The sequence below is a fragment of the Halichoerus grypus genome, chromosome 6 (assembly GCF_964656455.1).
Source record: "Halichoerus grypus chromosome 6, mHalGry1.hap1.1, whole genome shotgun sequence".
In the NCBI taxonomy this organism is placed as follows: domain Eukaryota; kingdom Metazoa; phylum Chordata; class Mammalia; order Carnivora; family Phocidae; genus Halichoerus; species Halichoerus grypus.
Genome location: NC_135717.1, coordinates 142,160,100 through 142,182,355, shown reverse-complemented (window position 1 = coordinate 142,182,355; position 22,256 = coordinate 142,160,100). Strand labels below are relative to the sequence as shown.

At 35.3% G+C, this 22,256-nt stretch overlaps 1 protein-coding gene across 18 annotated transcripts in view; it reads left to right on the top strand.

Annotated features, from left to right (window-relative positions):
* PPFIA2 (PPFI scaffold protein A2) overlaps positions 1 to 22,256 on the top strand; it is a 471,063-nt gene that overhangs the window by 388,747 nt on the left and 60,060 nt on the right. For all 18 annotated transcript variants that reach the window (XM_078076354.1, XM_078076353.1, XM_078076364.1 and 15 more), the window contains 4 exons: positions 4,223 to 4,460; positions 6,669 to 6,698; positions 9,826 to 9,956; positions 11,701 to 11,855. In XM_078076354.1, the coding sequence (XP_077932480.1) occupies positions 4,223 to 4,460; positions 6,669 to 6,698; positions 9,826 to 9,956; positions 11,701 to 11,855 (554 nt within the window). The remainder of the gene's footprint in view (positions 1 to 4,222; positions 4,461 to 6,668; positions 6,699 to 9,825; positions 9,957 to 11,700; positions 11,856 to 22,256) is intronic.

Genomic DNA, 22,256 nt, shown 5'->3' with positions numbered 1-22,256 from the left:
AAAAGGATAAAAACCATATGATCATTTCAATAGATGAAGAAAAAGCATTTGACAAAGTACAATATCCATTCATGATAAAAACCCTCAACAAAGTAGATTTAGAGGGAAAATATCTCAACATAATAAAGACTTTACATGAAAAACCCACAAAAGTATCATACTCAGTGATGAAAAACAGAGCTTTTCCCTTAAGGTCAGGAAAAAGACAAGGATGTCCACTCTCACCACTGTTACTCAACATAGTACTGGAAGTCCTAGCCATAGCAATTAGACAACAAAAAGAAAGAAAAAAATGTCCAGATTGGTAAGGAAGAACTAATATTTTCACTAATTACAGATGACATGATACTGTATATAAAAAAACCCTAAAGACTCCACCAGAAGACTACTAGAACTAATAAATGAATTCATTAAGGTGGCAGGATACAAAATCAATGTACAGAAATCTGTTGCATTTCTATACACTAATAATGAAGCAATCCCATTTACAAATGCACTAAAAAAATAATGAAATATGTTGGCATAAACTTAACCAAGGAGGTGAAAGACCTCTACTCTGAAAACTATTAGATGTTGATGAAAGAAATAAAAAACAACACAAAAAAATGCAAAGACATTCCATGTTCATGGATTAGAAGAACAAATATTGTTAAAATGTCTATACCCAAAAAATGTCTATACCCAAAGCAATCTACAAATTTAAAGCAATCCCTATCAAAATATCAATAATATTTTTCACAAAACTAGAACAATCCTAAAATTTGTGTGGAACCACAATAGACCCTGAATAGCCAAAGCAATCTTGAAAAAGTAAAAACTGGACATATCACAATTCCAGACTTCAAGTTATATTACAAACCTTTAGTATAACAGTATGGTATTGGCATAAAAATAGACACATAGATCAATGGAACATCATAGAAAACACAGAAATAAACTCACAAATATATGGTCAATTAATCTTAGAGGAGGAAAGAATATACAATGGGAAAAAAACAGTCTCTTCAACAAATAGTGTTGAGAAAACTGGACAGCTACATGCAAAAGAATGAAACTTGACCACTTTCTTATACTATACACAAACAAATTCAAAATGGATTAAAGATCTAAATGTGAGACATGAAACTCTGAAAATCCTAGAAGAGAGCATAGGCAGTAATTTCTGACATCAGCCATAGCAACATTTTTCTAGATATGTCTCCTGAGACAAGGGAAGCAAAAGCAAAAATGAACTATTGGGACTACATCAAAATAAAAAGCTTCTGCACAGTTAAGGAAACGATCAACAAAGCTAGAAGGTAACCTACGGAATGGGAGAAGATATTTGCAAATGACATATCCAATAAAGGGTTAATATTCAAAATACATAAAAAATTTATACAACTCAACACCCCAAAAATAAATAATCTAATTAAAATGGGTAAAAGACATGAACAGACATTTTTCCAAAGAAGACATACAGATGGCCAACAGACACATGAAAAGATGCTCAACATCACTAATATTCAGGGAAATGCAAATCAAAAGCACAATGAGATACTACTTCACAACTGTCAGAATGGCTAAAATCAAAAACACAAGAAATAGCAGGTGTTGGTGAGGATGTGGAGAAAGGAGAATCCTCTTACACTGCTGGTGGGAATGCAAACTGGTGCAGCCACTCTGGAAAACAGTACAGAGGTTCCTCAAAAAGTTAAAAAGAGAACTACCCGAGACACCTGGGTGGCTCAATCGGTTAAGCGTCTGCCTTTGGCTCAGGTCATGATCCCAGGGTCCTGGAATCGAGTCCCACATTGGGCTCCTTGCTCAGCAGGGAGCCTGCTTCTCCCTTTGCCTGCTGCTCCCCTTGCTTGTGGGCTCTCTCTCTCTCTGACAAGTAAGTAAAATCTTTAAAAAAAAAAAAAATATAGAACTGCCCTAAGATCCAGTAATCACACTACTAGGTATTTACTCAAAAAATACCAAAACACTAATTCAAAGGGATTCATGCAACCCTATGTTTATTGCAGCATTATTTACAGAAACCAGACTATGGAAGCAGCCCAAGTGTCCATCAATAGATAAATGGATAAAGAAGTGGTATATACATACAATGGAAAATTATTCAGCCCTAAAATAGAATGAAAACTTGGGGCACCTGAGTGGCTCAGTTGGCTAAGTATCTGACTCTTGATTTCGGCTCAGGTCATGATCTTAGGGTTGTGAGACTGAGCCCTGCCTCAGGCTCTGCATGGAGCCTGCTTAAGATTCTCTTGCTGGAGAAGAGGTGGGTGGGGGGATGGGGTAACTGGGTGATGGGCATTAAGGAGGGCACTTGAACTAATGAGCACTGGGTGTTATATGCAACTGATGAATCACTAAATTCTACCTCTGAAACTAATAATACAGTATATGTTAATTAAATTGAATTTAAATAAAAAATTTTAAAAAAAAGAAATGCACATGTTGCAGGTGTACAACATAAAAAAAATCCCCCTCTCCCTCTGCCCCTCACCTCCCCTCACTCACATGTGTGCATCTGTGTGTGCTCTCTTTTTCTCTCTCTCAAAAAAAAAGAAAAAAAAAAAAGAGGAAGAACGAAATCTTGCCATTCGCAACAACATGGATGGAGCTAGAGAGTATAATGCTAAGTGAAGTAAGTCAGAGAAAGCCAAATACCATACGATCTCACTCATATGTGGAATTTAAGAAACAAAACAAATGGGCAAAGGGAAAAAAGGGAGGCAAACCAAGAAACAGACTCTTAACTATAGAGAACAAACTGATGGTTACCAGAGGGGAGAGGGTGGGAGGGTGGGTGAAATAAGTGATGGGGATTAAAGAGTACACTTATCATGATGAGCACTGAATATGCATGGAAGTGTTGAATCACTATATTGTACACCTGAAACTAATATAACACTGTATGTTAAACTATACTAGAATTAAAATTTAAAAACTTATTATAAAAAAGAAATAAGCATCTTCATAAAAACAGTGACAACGTCCTCGTAAAAACTGCTAACACTAACTAGAATTTATTTCTGGTTAAGATTTTTCTTCTTCCACAAACTATTCTAACCATTAAAAAAAAATTCCTCTTTTCTGGTTTCCTCAGTTTACTTATTCTCCCTTAAAGGAAGGGATCAAATTACTTCATTTGCCACTGTCCTGTTTGTTAGTTAATCTGTGCATCTATAGTTAGCTACTGTTTTGAGTGCCTTACTTTTGTGGTCTTATTTATTATTTCATCCTTTTGTATGATTTATATGGGACTCTCTCCCCAACACATTAGGACATTTCAAAGGGAATCTATTTTGTGTCTTTCTTTCTTTTGTTTTTCTTTCTTCTTTCTTTTTCTTTCTTTCTTTTCTTTCTTTGCTTGCTTTCTTTCTTTTTCTTTCTTTCTTTCTTTCTTTCTTTCTTTCTTTCTTTCTTTCTTTCCTTCCTTCCTTCCTTCCTTCCTTCCTTCCTTCCTTTCCTTCCTTCCTTCCTTCCTTCCTTTCTTTCTTTCTTTTCTTTCTTTCTTTCTACATATTCTTGAAGCTTCTCCTTAAAGAAAAAATGAGTAATAGTGCTTTGTCTTCTCAAAAGCATTTTAGCAACAGTTAAAACAGTTTCTTTTATTATGTATGTATGTGTCTATCTGCCTATAAATAGATCATCTCCATATTATTAACATTGCCTGGTGCTTTTTTGAAGTTGACTTGGCTAAGTAGGTATTGTTAAAAAAAATCTCAGGGTTTTATTTGACCAAATGATAATTATAAATGACCATTCATTGAAGATTCTGTCAGTTGTACTGTTTCATCAGGTGGGAGTTAAGATTCAGTATCTTTGTTGGGATCTGAGTTTCTAAAAGTCTCATTTACTGGCACCTCAGGTCAAATGTAAGATTAGGATGAGTGGCAGGAAAAAAAAAAAAGGATTAGTGGCAGAAATTTTCTAGGCAGGCAAGGTTTTAAAAGGTTTAGCAGGTGAAAAAAAAAAAGTTTTAGCAGGTGTAGTATAGAAAGAGGGTTAGACTGAAAGTGGGGAGGAGTTATATATCACTTGAAAAGAAGGATTTTCTAATAATCAGCCAGAAAGCCTCTGGAATTTTTGAAAGTTATATCATAGCCTTAGAGAAAAGAAAACATTAGATTTGATATAAAATGTTCACAGAGCTATTTATTTATTTATGTGAATTCCAGTTACCATCTTAGCAGCATATAATGGATCCAAATTAAATTGTATCTTTCAGGCTAATTCAGGAAGAAAAAGAATCCACGGAGTTACGTGCTGAAGAAATTGAGAACAGAGTGGCTAGTGTGAGCCTGGAAGGCCTGAATTTAGCAAGAGTCCACCCAGGTACCTCCATCACTGCCTCCGTTACAGCTTCTTCACTGGCCAGTTCATCTCCCCCGAGTGGACACTCAACGCCAAAGCTCACCCCTCGGAGTCCTGCCAGGGAAATGGATCGGATGGGAGTCATGACACTGGTATGATGATATGCACGAGAACATTGTCCCCATTAGGATTAATGGTGCATGAGCTGATACTTACTGGGTGTTTATTCTAAGGACCTTCTTTGGTTTTTATCATTTTTCTTTTTTCACAACATCCCTATGCGGTAGGTGCAACTATTAATCCCATTATGAGGCAAGCAAATGTAACCTACACAGGTGTAATTTTCCAAGGTCACATAATAGGTAAGTAGAAGAGCAGCAATCTAAATATCACAGCAGCTATCTGACTGACTTAAACCATTAAGTAAATTTTTACAGGTAATATCTTGATGAAGTAAATTGGGACTGGGTATTTTATTTTTAATGCAATAAATCACAAAAAAAAATATTATTATAATTGCTTCAATAAAACAACAAAGAATGTTAACATTTTATAATATAGATAATATAATTTTAATAAGAAGATCCATCAAAAATAAGAGCAACAATTTCCCAATTTTGTTTTAGAATTTCATGTCAACATTTTTACCCTTCTTTATTCTTTAATTCTTTGTTTCATTTATTTTTATATTTGGGATTAATAGTTAGAAACCTAAGTTAGGAGGTACCCTGAATATAATTGAGAGAAAATCAAAATGCCTTTGCTAAAAATAATATAGAGAAACCTCTGGAAGAAATGATGGGAATGACTACTGAGTGCTATGATGGTTAGCCACTTAAATCTCATGATAACATCTGCAAGTCTGAGGGCATCACCTCAACAGAGAGCAGAGGTAACTGGGGTTTGAGAGCATGAGTAAATTGCTCATGTTCAACACAGTAAGTGGAGCTGGATTTTTTCTTCAAATTTGCTGGCACAAAAGCATGTGCAATTCTGTCCCTTCTGTGTGTGTGTGTGATTACCTGGAAATAACGTTTAAATGACAGTAATGAAGATTTAAATATTCTGAACTGTTTTTGGAGGTAAAATTCTGTTTTTGTAATGAATATTAAAACTTTACTATTAAAATAATAAAATTCTAATTAAAAATGAGTTTGGGGATAGAAATTAATTTAAAAAATAGGTGAAATAATAGTTTTATACAGTATAAAACTAGCACAAATATAACAAATGGAGGAGAAATTAATGATACTACAGAAGAATATGAAGTGTATACAGTGTTTCTAAATATAGTCAGAAGGCTGTGAAGCTTCTATAAAAAGTGTCACAGTATCTATCTCTGTGTGTGTATGTATGTGTGTAAAATATCTGAAGAAAAAATTTTAATTCATTTTCTAAATGACATCTTTAATAAATATGTTGCAGTAATATGTATTGTAGCTAATAAATTGTAAAAATTATTTCCATTGGAATTGATTTATATTAATGCACATACGCACATATTTATAAAGAAATTATATCTATATCTATATATATAAAATGCTCTCACCTCTAGGCAAAAACTACCTTATAATTTTTTTTAATTTTATTTTTACAAAATTTGTTATGTATGTAAGTTAAATGTCTCTTTCTTTAATTTTACAATTGAGAATTGAAACAGAAAACTATTTTTATGGTGTGGCAGCATTTTTCACATTCAAACTCTTTATGATTATGAACTTCCATACAATAAAGTCAACATAAAAGAAAAATGGCAAAATTTTTTAAAAAAGGAAACTTTTACCTTCTTACTTACCTTCTTAAACCACTGAGTCCTCTATTCTGTGCTCAGAATATTGATATTAAAAATATTTTTAAAATAGGGGCGCCTGGGTGGCTCACTCAGTTAAGTGGCTGCCTTTGGCTCAGGTCTTGAGCTCAGATCTTGTCCTGGGCTCTAGCCCCTCCCTAGTCAGGCTCGGCTGCTGCTCAGCAGGGAGTCTGCTTCTCCCTCTGCCCCTCCCCCCTGCTCATGCTCCATTTATGTTTTCTTGGGAGGATATAGTCCCATATTTATTTCTGGCTAGATCACTCCATATGTGCTTCCTATTCCCTATGGTTCCATGTCTCAGATCTCATACATATACGTTTGACCCCATCATGTGGACATGCCCCCTACCAATTCCATCTAAGAAGGTTCCTCTCTGAAGTCACTCTAAAGAGGAGTCCTTCTGTGATGGTTAAAGACATTTATTTAGAAAACAATGGAATGAAAAAACAAGACAGTCAAGTTATAGAATACTGTTTAAACTTGTAACATGGTCAAATGGTACTCATTAATTAGTTCTGTTTTATGTTGTTTTTATTATTGCCAATCACAGCCAAGTGATCTAAGGAAACATCGGAGAAAGGTACTGTAAATATCTTTTATATGATTGCTAGTTGAATATTGTTTTTCTGTGAAAGCTTTAAAATTATATTCCCATTAGTTGAACCATTTTAGTAACATAAAAAGAAATATTAAAAGTATTTAAGTGTTATTCAATTGTGTAAATATGATTATAAGAACAAATGCCTCAAAATAAAATTGTTTATGCTTTTTAGGGTAATGGTTAGATTATGTGGTCTAAATATCCTAGAATTAGATTGTTTATTGTCAATGCTAGAATAATGCTGCTTGTTTTTAAATGTAGGTTTTACTGTTATTCAGGTATGTGAGACCAACAGATCAGGAGACCACTGTCAATGAAAAGAGAGTTTGTTACTCACACTTCCCCAGAGGAAGGGCATGCCCTGCTATGCAGAGGCAAAAGGAAATACCAGAGGAGGTCCTGAAGCAGAAAGAGCTAGGAGAAAGGATGAGTAGGAGCTTTATTGTGGTTTCTGTTGGAAAGGCAAGGCAGGGTAAGCAGGCTTAGGATTGGCTAGTTTTAATCATGTCGGTGGGTTCTAGGTATTGGGGCCATCTCTAGTTGTCCGATTCTTGGCCTGGGATAATTAAGGCAGAGGAATATTGCCTCCTGAAGTGTAAGAGCCAGATAGAGAGTATGATTTGGCGGCTGGTCTAGATTGATTGATGTGCACATGAAAGGCACACTCCAGGGAAGTAGTTTGCTATCTCTAGGAATTAGCCAGCCCTGAGAGGAACATTCTGTCCTGGGTCAGCATGGCACCAGATGCCAGAGCATCAAGAATATAGAACTTATAAAAATATAATTAATCTGCGGCCTTCCTCTTTGGTGTGACATAAATAGAATAAGTATTGGAAATGAGAAACAAAATTGACTCTAGTGCTGATTCACAAAATGACATCTTGTTAGATAATTGAGAACAGCAGAGCTCAGACTCATGGGATATCGGATGGGAAAGATTTCAAAGATTCAACCTACTATCTAGTGCATAAATCTATTTTTCAGCATCATCAAGATGTGATAGACTATTTCCAAACACTTCAGGAACCAGAAAACTGTTTTTTTTGTCTTTTTTAAATTAAAGAAATCTGTATTTGTGTGGCTTAGATTGATGGAATTTTTTTTTTCTTGAGTTAACATCTATCTTCCTATAGTATCTTCTCCGTGATACTACCAGTTGGTTCTCAACTGTCAAATTTATCATGCATAAGGTTCTTTGTCTCTGACTTCCTCTACCACTTAAAAGGATTATTCTAGGAATATAGAAAGAAATCTGAGTACATGATGGATGTAAAAGAAGTTCAGTGGGTATAAGAAAAAAAGTCACAAAGGAAGGTCCCATACAGGAATGCAGGCTCAGGGAATTCAGCGGGTAAAGAAATGGTTGGTAAAAAAAAGTAGGTCATGGAAAGACCACAAACTAGAAATCGTTGTGTATCAGGCTAAGGAGTTACAAGTGTGATTCCATTTGCACCTTCAAAAGAACACTTTAAGATAAGTATTATCACATCCATTTTACTGATGAGGAAATTGAATCTTAGAGAAGGTAAGTAATTAGCACGTGTCATTCAACAAGTAAATCAGAATTCAAATCCATCTCTGATTCCAAACCCTTTCTCCTCTATTTTATTTATACAGTGTAAGCTCCAAGCATTATTCAGACAAACAGTTTGTGTATGATGTTTTTAAAAGCTGGTATTTGGACAGCTGGCATATTTGACTGGTGGTGTGGAGAGAATAAGGCATTTTAGGAGGTGTTTCAGAGGAAAAACTCTGGAAGCAGAAGGGTCAGGCTTAGCAGAAATAATCACAGAAAACAATTACGGCTAGACCATGGGACTGTGAAGACATAAACACATATTAGGTAGAGTTTGGAAATGTACTTTATGAATTTAGATGAGAGGTGAGTTTAGGAAGAGTTTTCCAGAGTGTTAACCTCATGCTGAAAGTAGTTCTTGAAAAAGATTCTTCCGGTGGCACTATACTCATTGAAATGGAAAGAGGAAATCCTATAAAGATGCCTACATGAACTGTTACAAGTAATCTAGGCTTGGATGACAAAAGCCCAGTCAAACAATTTAATTAAGTTTCTCCAATACATGAGGTCTTTATCGTATATCATATATAAACACACTTATGCATAATAGCTCAACATAGAAACAAAGCAAGGCATTATGTAGACATAAGATGATAAACAGCTTTAAAATTTTTGCTATAGCCATATTGCTAACTTTTTGTCATCAGAACTTCCAGAACTGTATCTTCTAACTATGCTTTCCACAATCTTTCCCTCTATATGTATGTATTTCAATGCACAGTGATGCCGTGAAAAAAATGCAGGATTGTTGTAAAAAAATACCTCTTTACAATCAATTTGATTGTTGAAAAGTCTGACTGTCATGCAGTTTTATATGTCTGTCTCTGACAAAATTTATGGTATCCTGAATTGTTCTGGATTCTGAACTAAATTATTTAAAGAAATCCCTTCCACCCCATCTTCTGGTTTCTGTATGCCTTTGTCCACATTCCCATGAGAGGTAGTGAAATGAAACAATTTGCAAGACTTTTTTTTTCTAATAAATTGCCACTCATTTTTTTAAACATCTGGAACACATTTCATTAGCCTGATTTAATACACTTTATCTGGTAAAGTTGTATTTTTGCCACCTTCTCTTCTCACTTCAAAAATCTATGTAAAAGATATCCATGTTATGATAACCTGACTATGCATACTTTTTTTAGTGAATTAGCTCAAATATGTGTTCAGTAACTTTTTATAAAACATTTACATTCCTGATATATTGAAATGGATTCCAGGATAGCTTTCTTATAGTCCCTGGATACTGATCTATGGTGTTTATTTACTCTGAAATAATATTTTTGTGTAAAGTATCCAAGGGTTTTTTTTTTTTTTTTCCAAACTGGAATGTCTTTATTTTTAAACAGTTATGACACACACTCTTCAATAATGTGAATTTATAAGTGTAAGACCTATTTGCCCCAAGTTTTTTATTTTGTTTTTGTATTAGAATTACTCAAATAGCCTTGCTTAATGATTTCTCCATTTCCATCCATTTCCATTGAAATCTAGAAAGAGTTCATCTGAATGTATTGTTTTCGCTTCTAGATTGCAGTGGTGGAAGAAGATGGTCGGGAGGATAAAGCAACAATTAAATGTGAAACTTCTCCTCCCCCTACCCCTAGAGCCATCAGGATGACTCACACCCTTCCCTCCTCCTACCACAATGATGCCCGAAGGTACGACTCTCCCAACACACAGCACAAGGCCTGCTCTCCTTCGGAAAATACTCCTCTTTCTTTCAGTGTTGTCAAATTGACTGCTTAAACATTTATATGAGAGATTTTATTTGAGCTCTAGCTCTCCATTAAGGTATTGCCCTGCTCCCTCTCCCCAACATCACTTGTGGAAAAAAAATTTGCATTCTGAGATCAAATTTTTAGTTTTAAAATTGACTGTATATTTGTGGTCTCATTAGCCAATATGGATGATACGAACTCTTCTATTTTTAGTGGATATTTCCTATTAAAATAAAGTCAGGCTAATGGAAGGACTTATTAGGAAGAATAACAGAAAAATAAAGGGATTCTAGGACAAGACTATAAATTTGGCTTAGGTGTAAGAGTAATTAGGGTCTGAAAAGTCCGTAATTGCACGTCATTTACTTTCAGCAGACAGGTATGTATACCACCCTCCAGGTGCTGGTGCTGCTGGCTAGAACAGCTACTCAGGCAGAAAGTTCGTAAGAAAAAAAATGATATTTTTGCCAAAATATTAAAAGAAAAGGTAAGAGAAAATACCCATTTTTCACAGTAACTCATCCTGTGGTCCTTTCTGTCAGCCTACAAAATTGCAAGCAGATCTCCATGAGAATTAATGGCATAAATAAATGGAAGCATGCAATTCACATCTTAAATACATGGCCTTTTACATTCTTATCAATTGCAGCGTCTCAAGAAACATAATTGATATAACTGAACATAATGACTTAGTATTAATAACTTAGGTAAGAATCTGTCTTCTAAATAGTATGTGTTTTACAACGACTATATTTGAAAACAGAGCTTTCTGTGCTGGCAGGCATTTTTTGTCTTTCTGTTTTGCTTATTTTTAATTTCTAATGTGGAAAACAAAAGTTACTCCAATTTCAAAATATATGCTTTCACCTTCCAAGAAAAGAGTGAATTATATTTTAACATGTGAAAGCTATTGGTTTGGAGTTTAGAGAATGTGAACTCATTAATTAGGACAAATAAGTAAAGTAATTCATCATGGTGTTGTCACATTAGCAGCTGTAGAATAGATAGCAATATATATTGAACCTCTCCTATTAATACGGTGTCAGTTACACTGACCAGGAATGGAACCTCAAGCAGCTGCTTGGAATTCATTTCAGTGTATCATGTACCTAAAAGAATACCTGAGAACTATAAGAAAAAACAAAAAGTGATCACTAGAGCATATGATTATTTGCTTCTAAATCCTTCCTAGATGATTTAAAATTAAACGATTTAGACTCCAAAACTGGGAGAGAGAAGGATGGCTAGAAGAAACCCCAGTAAAGATGTGGGCTGGAATAGCAGCTTAAATTTCATTGTTAGTTAAATTTAAATGTCTTATCATAGGTCATTATGTTTATGACTGTAAAAAAACATAAGCTCTGAGAAGGAAATAGGGAAAGGGTCACATGCTAAAGAATGGAAGGTCATTTAACACGCAATGAATAAGCCAACCTGTGTTCATTGATTCATTTGAGATCGTATCAGAAATAAGGGGGAAAACATTTAGAACAAAAGTAATCTTTTCTAGAAAAAATTTGGAGGCTCAAGGCCCTAAGGCTGAGAAAAACCAAACTTCGATATGCGTAAGAGCAAATGTGGGAGGAAAGGGAGAAAATAAGTGTTCTTCCGTTTGTCCCTTTCTAAAGGAACAAGTCTTAGTACTTTGTGGGACGAGCAGTTTGCTCTCTTTTGTGTTTTGCAGTAGTTTGTCTGCCTCCCTTGAGCCAGAAAGCCTTGGGCTTGGCAGTGCCAATAGCAGCCAAGACTCTCTTCACAAAGCCCCCAAGAAGAAGGGAATCAAGTCTTCAATAGGACGTCTGTTTGGTAAAAAAGAAAAAGCCCGACTTGGGCAGCTCCGTAAGTGTGCATGTGTTTGACTCTTCACTGCCACTCATTTCAGTCACTTCTGAGGGTCCATCTGCTTTTCATTTCATTTCCCATCTTTGCATTGCTTCTTTTTTCTACCTGACAAACTTTCTTTTTCAATCAGCTCTGTAAATGCAATTTAGCTGAAAAATGTTGGACAAAACTTACAAGGGAAGAATATTGTAAAACGTATAGTCCTTTGATTTCTCTGTGAATAACAATAGCTAGAATTTATTTGATGCTGACTCTGTGATAGGCACAAGGCCCCTATGAGGCAAGTGTTATTACTGTTATTCTTATTTATTGATGACTAAACAATGTCTTAGTAATTTGCAGAACTGAGAAATTTATCCTAGTGTCGGTGTTTCAAATCAGTTTAAAACCACTGAGCGTACTACCACTTAAGGCACAGATATCTATAAAAGCTTTTCTGCTGAAACAGTTGAAATACCTATAAAAAATCCAAAATATTTTTTTTTTTGTCAAAATAAAGAATTATATGCAGGGCAAAAAAGTACAGGATTTCTTTGTTTAAAGCTAACACAGCTTTCCACAAACTCTACACTATGTAGGTGGGGAGACAGAGGAAGCAATAGGGCAATAGGGATTGTGTTAGTTAGTTATTGTTAGTCACTAATTGAATAAAAATATAGATCAGTACATTTGAAATGACTCTAGGTAAATATATAAACATATGTACATAGATAGGTGATGGATGGATGGATGGACAGACATATTTATAATTGTCTGAAACAAAAAGAATATGAAAAATGTATTTCCTAAAATGATGATATATATGCTTGCCGTGTGTGTGTGTGTGTGTGTGTGTCTTCCTATATATTTATTTTTTCTTGGGAAATCACTTTTTCCATCATATTGGCTATTGTGATTGCATCTTCTTTTTTCCATCTTTTCCTATTTAACTTAGAACTATAGTTAAATTATTGGGAAAATATTTAGCTCCCACCTCTAACACTAAATGCTGAACAGAATGTTACAAATTTCTTAGCACTTTTTCAGTTTTCCAAATAAAGAATGATTACTTACAAGTAATGCTCCAGCTCCCAGGCTTACTTTCCTGTCCTGGCACCAAAAGAATTTCTGAGAATAATATTTATGTTTGCAAATTTACAAATGTGATATATTCAAAAATGCCCTTCCCAACTTCCATAATGTAAAACCCACACAAAGCATCAGAAGCCATGGGAAACTGATGTCTGACCAGCTGTGTGATTAAATGTTACTCAGCAGGTGAATTAAATCCTCTTTGGATTTCTATTTCTCAGGAGGGAACTCCTTAAGCTATAAAAAAAATTATTGTGTAAGGAAAGAAGATAGAAGATGATTCTTTTTAAAATATAAAATATACATGCCAAGGCATTGTTTTAATTTTTTTATTTGACAACCATTTATAATCTTACCAAATTATTTGCCATTTCCAATATATTACAGTGTAATTCACAATAGTGTAGATAGTTATTTTAAGATATTTATTTTGCTAACATAGTAATCATTTTATTTATTCCTATTTCAACATATATATTCATTTTATGATCTATAATTTACTTTTCCCTTTTAACATATATTTAATTGCCTTTCTCTCATGGATTTTTTTCTATTTTTATTTTGTATTTAACTTCGATGAGGAGTAACTGAATCAGAAATTTTGCCAATATTCTTTCAAAATCAAAGCCAAGATATAATTTAAAGTCTGGTAAAATTTAGATTCTTCTAGAAACCTAGCCCTTCTTACCCATTTTCAGTGACTGTGTGTCTCTATGTCAGACCAGATGAAAAGGGAATCAATGATAATTATTTTTTGATCAACACCATCCAAGTTGGAAACTATCGATAGTTATTGGGGATCATAGCATCACCCCAGGAAGAATTCTGAGCTCTGAACAATTTTGTTTTATGCAGTAAAACAGTATAAATAAAGCCAGAGTCAGCAGCATGCTAAGGACTGCACTACTGATGAGGAAGACAGTGACAAATATCTGTGCCTCTGGAACTATGTAGAAGCTGTACTGAAGGTGAATCAAAGCTCCTAGAGAAGCCAAGAATAAAAAGTCTTTACTGGAAATAAGACTGGAGTAAAGAAGAAGAAAATACAGACACAAATAGGTTCTAAAAAACCATATATTTACCAAAAGAATATGGTACATGGTACCACTGGTACTTTGGTTGAGGGATAAGGACTCAGGTCTACTTTTGTCTTGGAAGGTGTATCCAGGTTGTAAGAGGAAGACTGTGAAAACTTTTCAAACCCCAGGGGCTACCTGGTCATGCTGATTTATGCATCAGAAGAAACTAAGAAAGACCTCTACTGGTTATGGTTTTAATATCTTGATCTGACAAATTTAGACACAGGCACTGGCAGTGTTCTTTCTTCTGCCAATGTGAATAGAAATAGAAAAAAGAAAGATGGCACGGAAAGTAATACGGTAGGGGGATGATGGTGTCAAAGAACCAAATTTGAAGTTTTGGACCACGTCTTAAGATTTTGAACTCATAATTAAAGGTTTAGCTCATAAGCTCAAAGAAAGAAAAGTAATCTGAGGGTAGCTATGCTAGAGGCCTCTAAATGAAATATGGTACAGAGGAAGAAAACTATCTAAACAGAACTATGAATGTGTTCGCTTGGTTCCATCAGGAATGATGAAGAACAAAGGAGAAATTCTTAGTAATTCAAAGAGGAGAATATTAAGGGGGTGTTGTTTGCGTGGTATAACAATCTGAAAAGCTAGGGTTATAAGATGAACTTCAGATATGATGGATCAGTCAGTGTGACTGCATTAATAACCCCTAACCATGAATCAAACTGAATATGCAAGTAGTCATTTTTTCAAATGTGTTACTAGCAGAGACAATATAAACATGGAGACCCCAAAGCACAAAGGAAATAACACATCCAAAAACATTTGAATAAAGCTAACAGAAACCAAACAAAATCATTTTATTCCAGAAGTCTATTTATTTATTTGAGAGAGAGAAAACAAGCAAGAGGGGGAGTGGGGGAGAGGCAGAGGGAGAGAGAGAGTCTTAAGCAGGCTCCACACTGGGTGTGGTGGGGCTCAATCTCACGACCCTGAGATCATGACCTGAGCCAAAATCAAGAGTTGAACGCTTAACCGACTGAGCCACCCAGGTGCCCCTATTCCAGAAATCCTTAAAGCATGTTTTCCTTGGATACCTTGATTATTCAAAAGTAGCGTGGAGAAAAGCTTGGTAGTAATGGAAGATTTCACATTTTCAGGTACCTTTTAGAAAATTCATTCTGCTCTTTATCAGACGGTTTGACAGTTCTATTTATAGTATTAATGCCTATAATGTAGGAGCAGGATTTGCAAACTAAAATGTACTCAGTGCATCAGATTATAGGCAGGGTTTAAAATAACAGGAAGTGATATAGATTAAAATGAGTGAATGAGCATTTGTTCTTCCATTTAAAGCATTCATATTTGATTTTTAAGTACTATGCTGGAAAGGTAAAACATATATATGAGCCAAGTCTACCTGAAGGTACCAATTGAATTTGGGGAGAGTATCCTAGCAGAGGAAGTATTCCTTCTAGCAGACATGGGATCTGGTTTTAGTTTCTCTTTCTCCTTTTATTTTCACTTACTCTCTTCCCATAGTACAAATCCCAAGATGAAAAGATGCAAAAACAGGTTTGATAATCTTGTTGAGGGGCATAGAGACAACAGGACCAGTAAGAACTTCTGCTGACTTTGTAGAACATAGATCCAGGGTGTGATAGTAGTCTATCAAGACATAGCAGTCCAATGACCACAGCCATTTCTCCCGATGCATACATCTAGAGATGCAAGGCATCTCTGATATTGCCATTAATATTTAAACATGCTTATGTCCAATCTGTATTTAAAGTCATCACTTGATCCTGCCATCTTCCTTAGATGTTAACTTATCTTTCCCCTGCCTCTAATATCCAAGCTTAAATGAGTTGTCCACAATTAACTATTTTCACATTCTCATCTGTCAGTCACTTTATAACCTACCACAGCCTGACTTCCACACAAACTACTACTAAAATTCTAGAATCAATTTTAGTCTTAACCAACATAGAAGATTGGTTAAGACAGTGAAGGATAGATGTTATCCCAGCCATTCAAAAGGATAGTAACACACTCAGGATAGTATTTATTATGATGTGAACTTAAGGAAGAAGCAGTATATCTGAAACAGGAGACCTCTTTCTAAAAAACATAATTTGAACGATTTTGGTACCAAAGTTGTATGTATAACAAATGATAGATATAAACAAACATGTAAGAACAATGTCAGAAAGGCCACTAGCCCCAAATAAACTGATGATTGGAAAAACTGTCCAGGCCAAAAGGGGACTTACAAAATCCTCTTATAATTTCTGCTTAGTAATTCTAAAATTTAAAGAAAATTAATAAAAGTAAGGTTTGCCTTATGTGAACAGTAAGTACGAATAAGTGAAACTATTCAAAAATTCATTTTTGCTTTTGCTTGCTTAAAGAGAAAGATTTTACCCAGAAAAGAAGCATAACAAGAGGGAATTGAAACCCAACAGGGTTGAGATTTTGAGGGAAAAAAAGAACACAGAGATAATCCAAAATCATTTCTGTCCTCCTTCTTTGAGTGAATAAGCATGTGTTGAGCCACTCTTACGTGTAGAGTACCAACCAAGAACCTCAGTAAAATGGCTAAAGCATAACTGTTGGCATCAAAGGACTTCCAATTTATTAAAATGAAGTACATAAGCACATACAACCTTTTATTCAAAACAAAACAAAACCTTCAGCACATTCCTGACCCAGAAAAATTTTCCCTGCTGCATTGTTTATCCTACCAGGATAGCTAGGGATAGGGGTTTTGAACCCCACGATCTAAGATTATACATCGGTTATTGGAATCCTGACTGGCTTGCCTTTTAATTCTATCTGAAGGCATTAAAACCTATTTTGAAGCAAAGCAAATTAAACTGTGTTAAAAATAACTATGTCAGATGACACTCGTTTGTTTTTCTGACAAAGTTACTCAGTTACAGAACAGGAAAGGCAGTGGGTGAGCTGTGACTCGTGGCATCCCTGTGGACAAGATGTCAAAATGGGGCCTGGGTGATGGAAAAATTCAGTGGGGTTTATAACTGGTTGAATAATCCTCCTATTATAGTGCTAACGAGTAGAGTGATGCCACCTTGGATCAAGGTCTCTGGTGGCATAATTAGGACTCCTCTGTCTTTGGTCAATACAACCCCAGTCACTTGACATGAATATTTCAATAGCACAGGTATCCGATTTATGGATTACTGATATGGATAGAAAACACAAATGAAAAAAAAATAGAGTTGTTCTAAAAACTATCTCAAAAATATCTCTCCATATGATCTCAATACATTCTTTGATTTACTACCTGGGAAACACCAGCTCTCTCAGGTCTTCAGAGAACCCCAATTATAATGACTATAAAGAAAAAAAGAACAGAACACACATGACCATCCTAGCTGATGTTAACAGTGAATGATAAGGATAAAGAACAGAGGCCATTGACAGACATTGTAAGAGAGGTGAACAGAAATCCAAGACGAAGAGATTTTCAAGAATGGAGAATTGATCCAATAAAACCAAATGCAACAAAGCTATGGAAAAAAAAAAAAAACAGTAAAAACAGAAAAATATATTAAATTTGAACAGGCAGTGTCACCAATTTTGGATGTATAAAATACATGTATCACTGAATAAAAATAGATAGATAGATGATAGATAGATGATAGATAGATAGGTAGATAGATAGATAGATAGATGATAGATGATAGATAGAAGCTACTTTTGAGAATTTCCTTAAGTGCACATGAAAAGCAATACATTTCCAAGAGATTTTTTGCCTCCTAAATTGCAGTTCTCTTTCCTTTATGGTCATCTGCCAGATTGTATTATAGTTGCCCGAAATCACTGACCTACTATAATTAGCATAATGAAGAAAATACCTTCATAATGACAAAAACAGCATCAATATTGCACCAGAAATATTCAGCAAGCACCTTTCTACACATGAAATTTGGGTGGCTTGTGCTGGCCTTTATCCAAAAATTTAGATTGTGCCTAGATGCTCTGGAGCCAACAGATACAATAGAAATTCCCAAAGTATCAATTACAGATGACTCATGCTCTGCATGGTGAAAGGGCCTTTCTTTGAAGAAAGAACTATTTAGCTTCCATTATGAGTGCATTTTTTACACTTTATGAGCCAGGCCCTGTATCTAGGTGCATTTTTCAGAGAGCTAACAGACTAACAGATACAGAGCAATTAAGTAACCATTTATAAACTCAGAGTGTGTTTAAATCCAAGCGAATGCTGTGGTTTGATACTAAAGAGAGGTCAGATGAAAGAAAAGATGAAGCCACCAATGGGCAACAGATTGCAGTCTTCATCTCTGTGGAGTTAGAGCTCCCTTTTTAAATACAAGAACAGGGACCTGTATTGGATAAATGGAGAGGTACAGACCTTGCAATATGGGTTTTGGCTAGAAATTCCTATAGACTTGTACTTCAAGGGCCAACATGAAATAAATTATGTTGAAAGGAATCTAAGGGCCAAACAACATAGAGATGTTTGCCGTCATAGTTCAGATGAACAGATAGCTCCAACCAGTACCATTCATAGATCCGAGTGTATGAGGGTCCTTTAGATTCCTTGGCCAGGGTCTTAGGAAGCCTCACACTTTGCAGCACCTTCCTTGGAATTTTCTATTATCCCTTTCTGGTGTCTGGGAGAGTCTAGGGCTGGCCATGCTATCTGGGCAGGACACTCTTAGCCAAGAAGCCAAGATTTGGACCTGTGTGGGTCTAATCACTGAAAGCACTGATTATTTTATTTTATTTTATTTTATTAATTATTATTATTATTTTTTTTTACCTTTCAGACCCTGGGACAAACCAGGGAGGCAGTGCCATCTGGGCATGGTGCCTGATCCAAGCAAACCATGTGGATTTGGGTCCCTCTTTCTCCCCTTCAGAATGTACCTTGACCCTCTTTCCTGTGCTTGGGGTCAACCAGATATCTCAGGGAGCCCAGAAACTTACACCCATGAGGTTGTTCTGGGCCAGTGGCCCAACTCTGGTTGTAGGAGGGTGATCTGACAAGTGAATCACTCACTCCTACTGTCTGGAATGCTATTGTATGATGTTGGACCACTAGATTGTTGTCCTGCTGATTTGGGGTTACTCAAAATGTTTACGTAGAAAATGAGGTGGAAAAAAATATTTGAGTGGGACCCTCACATCCTAGGAGTGGTCCTGTGTCCAACAATTTCAACTAAAAGACCTCACCAATGTAAGTGTGCTTAGTGATACCCTAGAGAACTTCATTGAGGGCAAGAATTTTGACTTGGGCATTTGCATGCACAACTACTGGGTGGCCACTGCCAAGTGATAAGCAGTTTATTACCTGAGTAATCCATTGAATCATGAAATTCAAGCCTTCAATGTCTGAGTGCCTCATGCCATGAGAGAGTGGAGAGTTAATGATGCTCTCTTCACATTCCTTTTTTTTTTTTTTTTTAAGATTTTATTTATTTGTCATAGAGGGAGAGAGAGACAGAGAGCAAGCACAAGCAGGAGGAGCGGCAGGCAGAAGGAGAAGCAGGCTCTCCGCGTAATAGAAAGGAGCCCAATGAGGGACTTGATCCCGGAACCCTGGGATCATGACCTGAGCTGAAGGCAGCCGCTTAACTGACTGAGCCACTCAGGCATCCCTCTCTTCACATTCCTAATGAACCTCCCATAGAGTGAGTAACCCCTAGCTTCCACAGGCTAGCGTTTCATATCAGGGTCACTCTTGCCATTTTAAGGATAGGCTAAAGGATTTTCTACTCATTAAAGAATTTAGAATCCTTGTTCCCTGCCCAATATGTATCAGTTGCCCTTTGCAGTCACTGTGACATTTGAAAATGTGCCTCCCTCAACATATGCAAATATTAATTTCCTTCTGGAGATGGGTACTGTCTTCAGTTTAGAACCATCAGTATAGAGAGAGCTGTCCAACAGAAATATAATTCAAGCCACAAATGTGAGTCACATATATAATTTTTAATTTTCTAGTAGTTACATTAAGTAAAAAAAAAGACCATTGAGATAAGTTTTAATATTTTATTTAAGTCAATATACCAGAATATTTCAACATGTAATCAACATAAAATTATTAGATATCTTATATTCTTTTGCATTATGTTTTCAAAAGCATATGTGTATTTTATACTTCCAACACTTAATTTGGACCAGCCACATTTCAAGTGCTTTGTAGCTCTGTATGACTAGTGAATAAAATGTTAGTATAGATAAACAGACAGATTCCTAAAGTCCACATAGCCATATGAACCCACTACTACCTGGACAAGAATAAGGCAGACACTCTCCAGAGTCAGATGATCATCCATAGAGTAAGAGTTCATCAGCTGGTTTGGCTGAGATCATTCTTACCAATAGCTGGAAACTGAACTTTGCTGGATCAGTTCTATGAAAGAAGGTTCTCATCCAGAATTATTTTAATTGGGCTAAAAAAATGCACCTGATTAGACTTTTGCTCCTGCTTAAGGGTACTGTCCTACATGTGATCCTTAAAAATAATTTTACCTACTATGGCCATAAATGTTATTTTGAAAGAGGATATAGCTGTAATTCTCTATTAAATGCTCTATCCAAAGGATATTAGATTTTGAAGTATTCAGAGTATTTCCAAGCTCCTCATGCTTTTTATTTTTATAGTTTTATTTATGAGAAACAAATTCTAATATCTTTTTTTTCTGGGTCAAGATTTGACTCACAATATTCTTCCAGAGCTGTCTTTGTTTCCCTCCCAGAGATACCATTTATTTTAAAATGTTAGTTTCGCTAATTAAAATGGGTTCTTGAAAAAAAATTGAAATCATAATTTAGATATTCTTTGCTCAGAAAAAATAGAAAGCCTGATTCATACAACCACTCAGTGGTTGAAATGTCTTGTTTATTTAATGGGTCTACCTCATCAATCTCTATGTCCCCATCTGGACTGATCAAGAATTTTGTAACTTTTAAGTGAATCATTCATTTCCATTTCCATTTCAAGAGAACAATTTTATTGTTACTTGCAGACTGTGAATAATAATTTATGGATATACAGTAAGGCAAGTACACTGATGAGAGAAATAAATGAAAATACCCACTCACTGTGCATAAGTGGAAAATCTCACATTTAAAATAAATGACCCCCAAGAGTCCTTCATTCAGCTAGTGGATGCTTTTCCTAATGGTACCAACAATGAAATTCTTTCATAATAAAAATTATTTAAGTATTGATTACACATGTGCATAATAATAAAATAAATTTTGGTACTCAGATTCAAAATTATTGACTAGATCTAGACAACAGTCACTGTGTTTTCAATTAAAGAGGACTTTGTTACAATTATACAGTTCAGTAAGAGAGTTACTAGGCTATGAGATTAACATTTATGCCAATGCTGCAGAATTTATAGCATCAAGTATTATAGATTGTTTGCTAAAATAAATTATGAAAAGCAGTAAAAACAAAATTTGTCACTGGTGCTTTAATAAGATATTTCATTTCACTAGAAAAACCATAACCTGGTCAAGCCCTGCAAATGGGAAGTTGGGAAATTACAATGACAGAATAGTAAAAATTGGCTTTAATAATTTTATTTATTGATATATTGGTGATATTTGTGTGTGTGTGTATGTGTATGCATGTGTGTGTAGTGTTTGTAAGGGTTAGTATTAGCTTGAGTCTTTCTACCTAATCTTGAGCTTAACTGGAATTTAAATCCCTTACACTTAAAAAATATGTATACCTTAACCCACTTAAAAGTAGTGAACATTTTTTCATGTACCTTGGCTTCATGTTTTTTTGCATACAGTAAATATGAGAGAAAACAGAGCCCAGGATTAAGTTCTCATTTTTCAACTGTAACAAGAATTTATTAATTAATTATATGTTTATGGATCCTGAATGAAATAACTGCGTTGTAAAATGTGTAATTCTGTGTTTGATGCCCAACTACTTTTTTTTCTTCTTCCTTTCCCTGCAAGGTTATGTATATTGCATATTTTCCAGCGCTAATAAAAATGACACTAAACTAAATAATCTATGGCCTGCTGAGTAAAAGCAGTTCTTACTAAGATCTTTTGAAGACATGATTTTTTCCAGATGTCATTATAAAATTTACAAAACAAAAGAAAACCTGCCAGAACATAAGCAGTTCTGGAAGTAGGGCTTATACTAAAGGATATAGGAGTCAGCTACGTGAGGAAAAGATGATTCCAAAAGCAGGATATGAAAAATCTTTAGAAATCAGCAAATGCCTCTACATTCCCTTGGCTTGGAATTGAAGACATGCACCTGATTGGG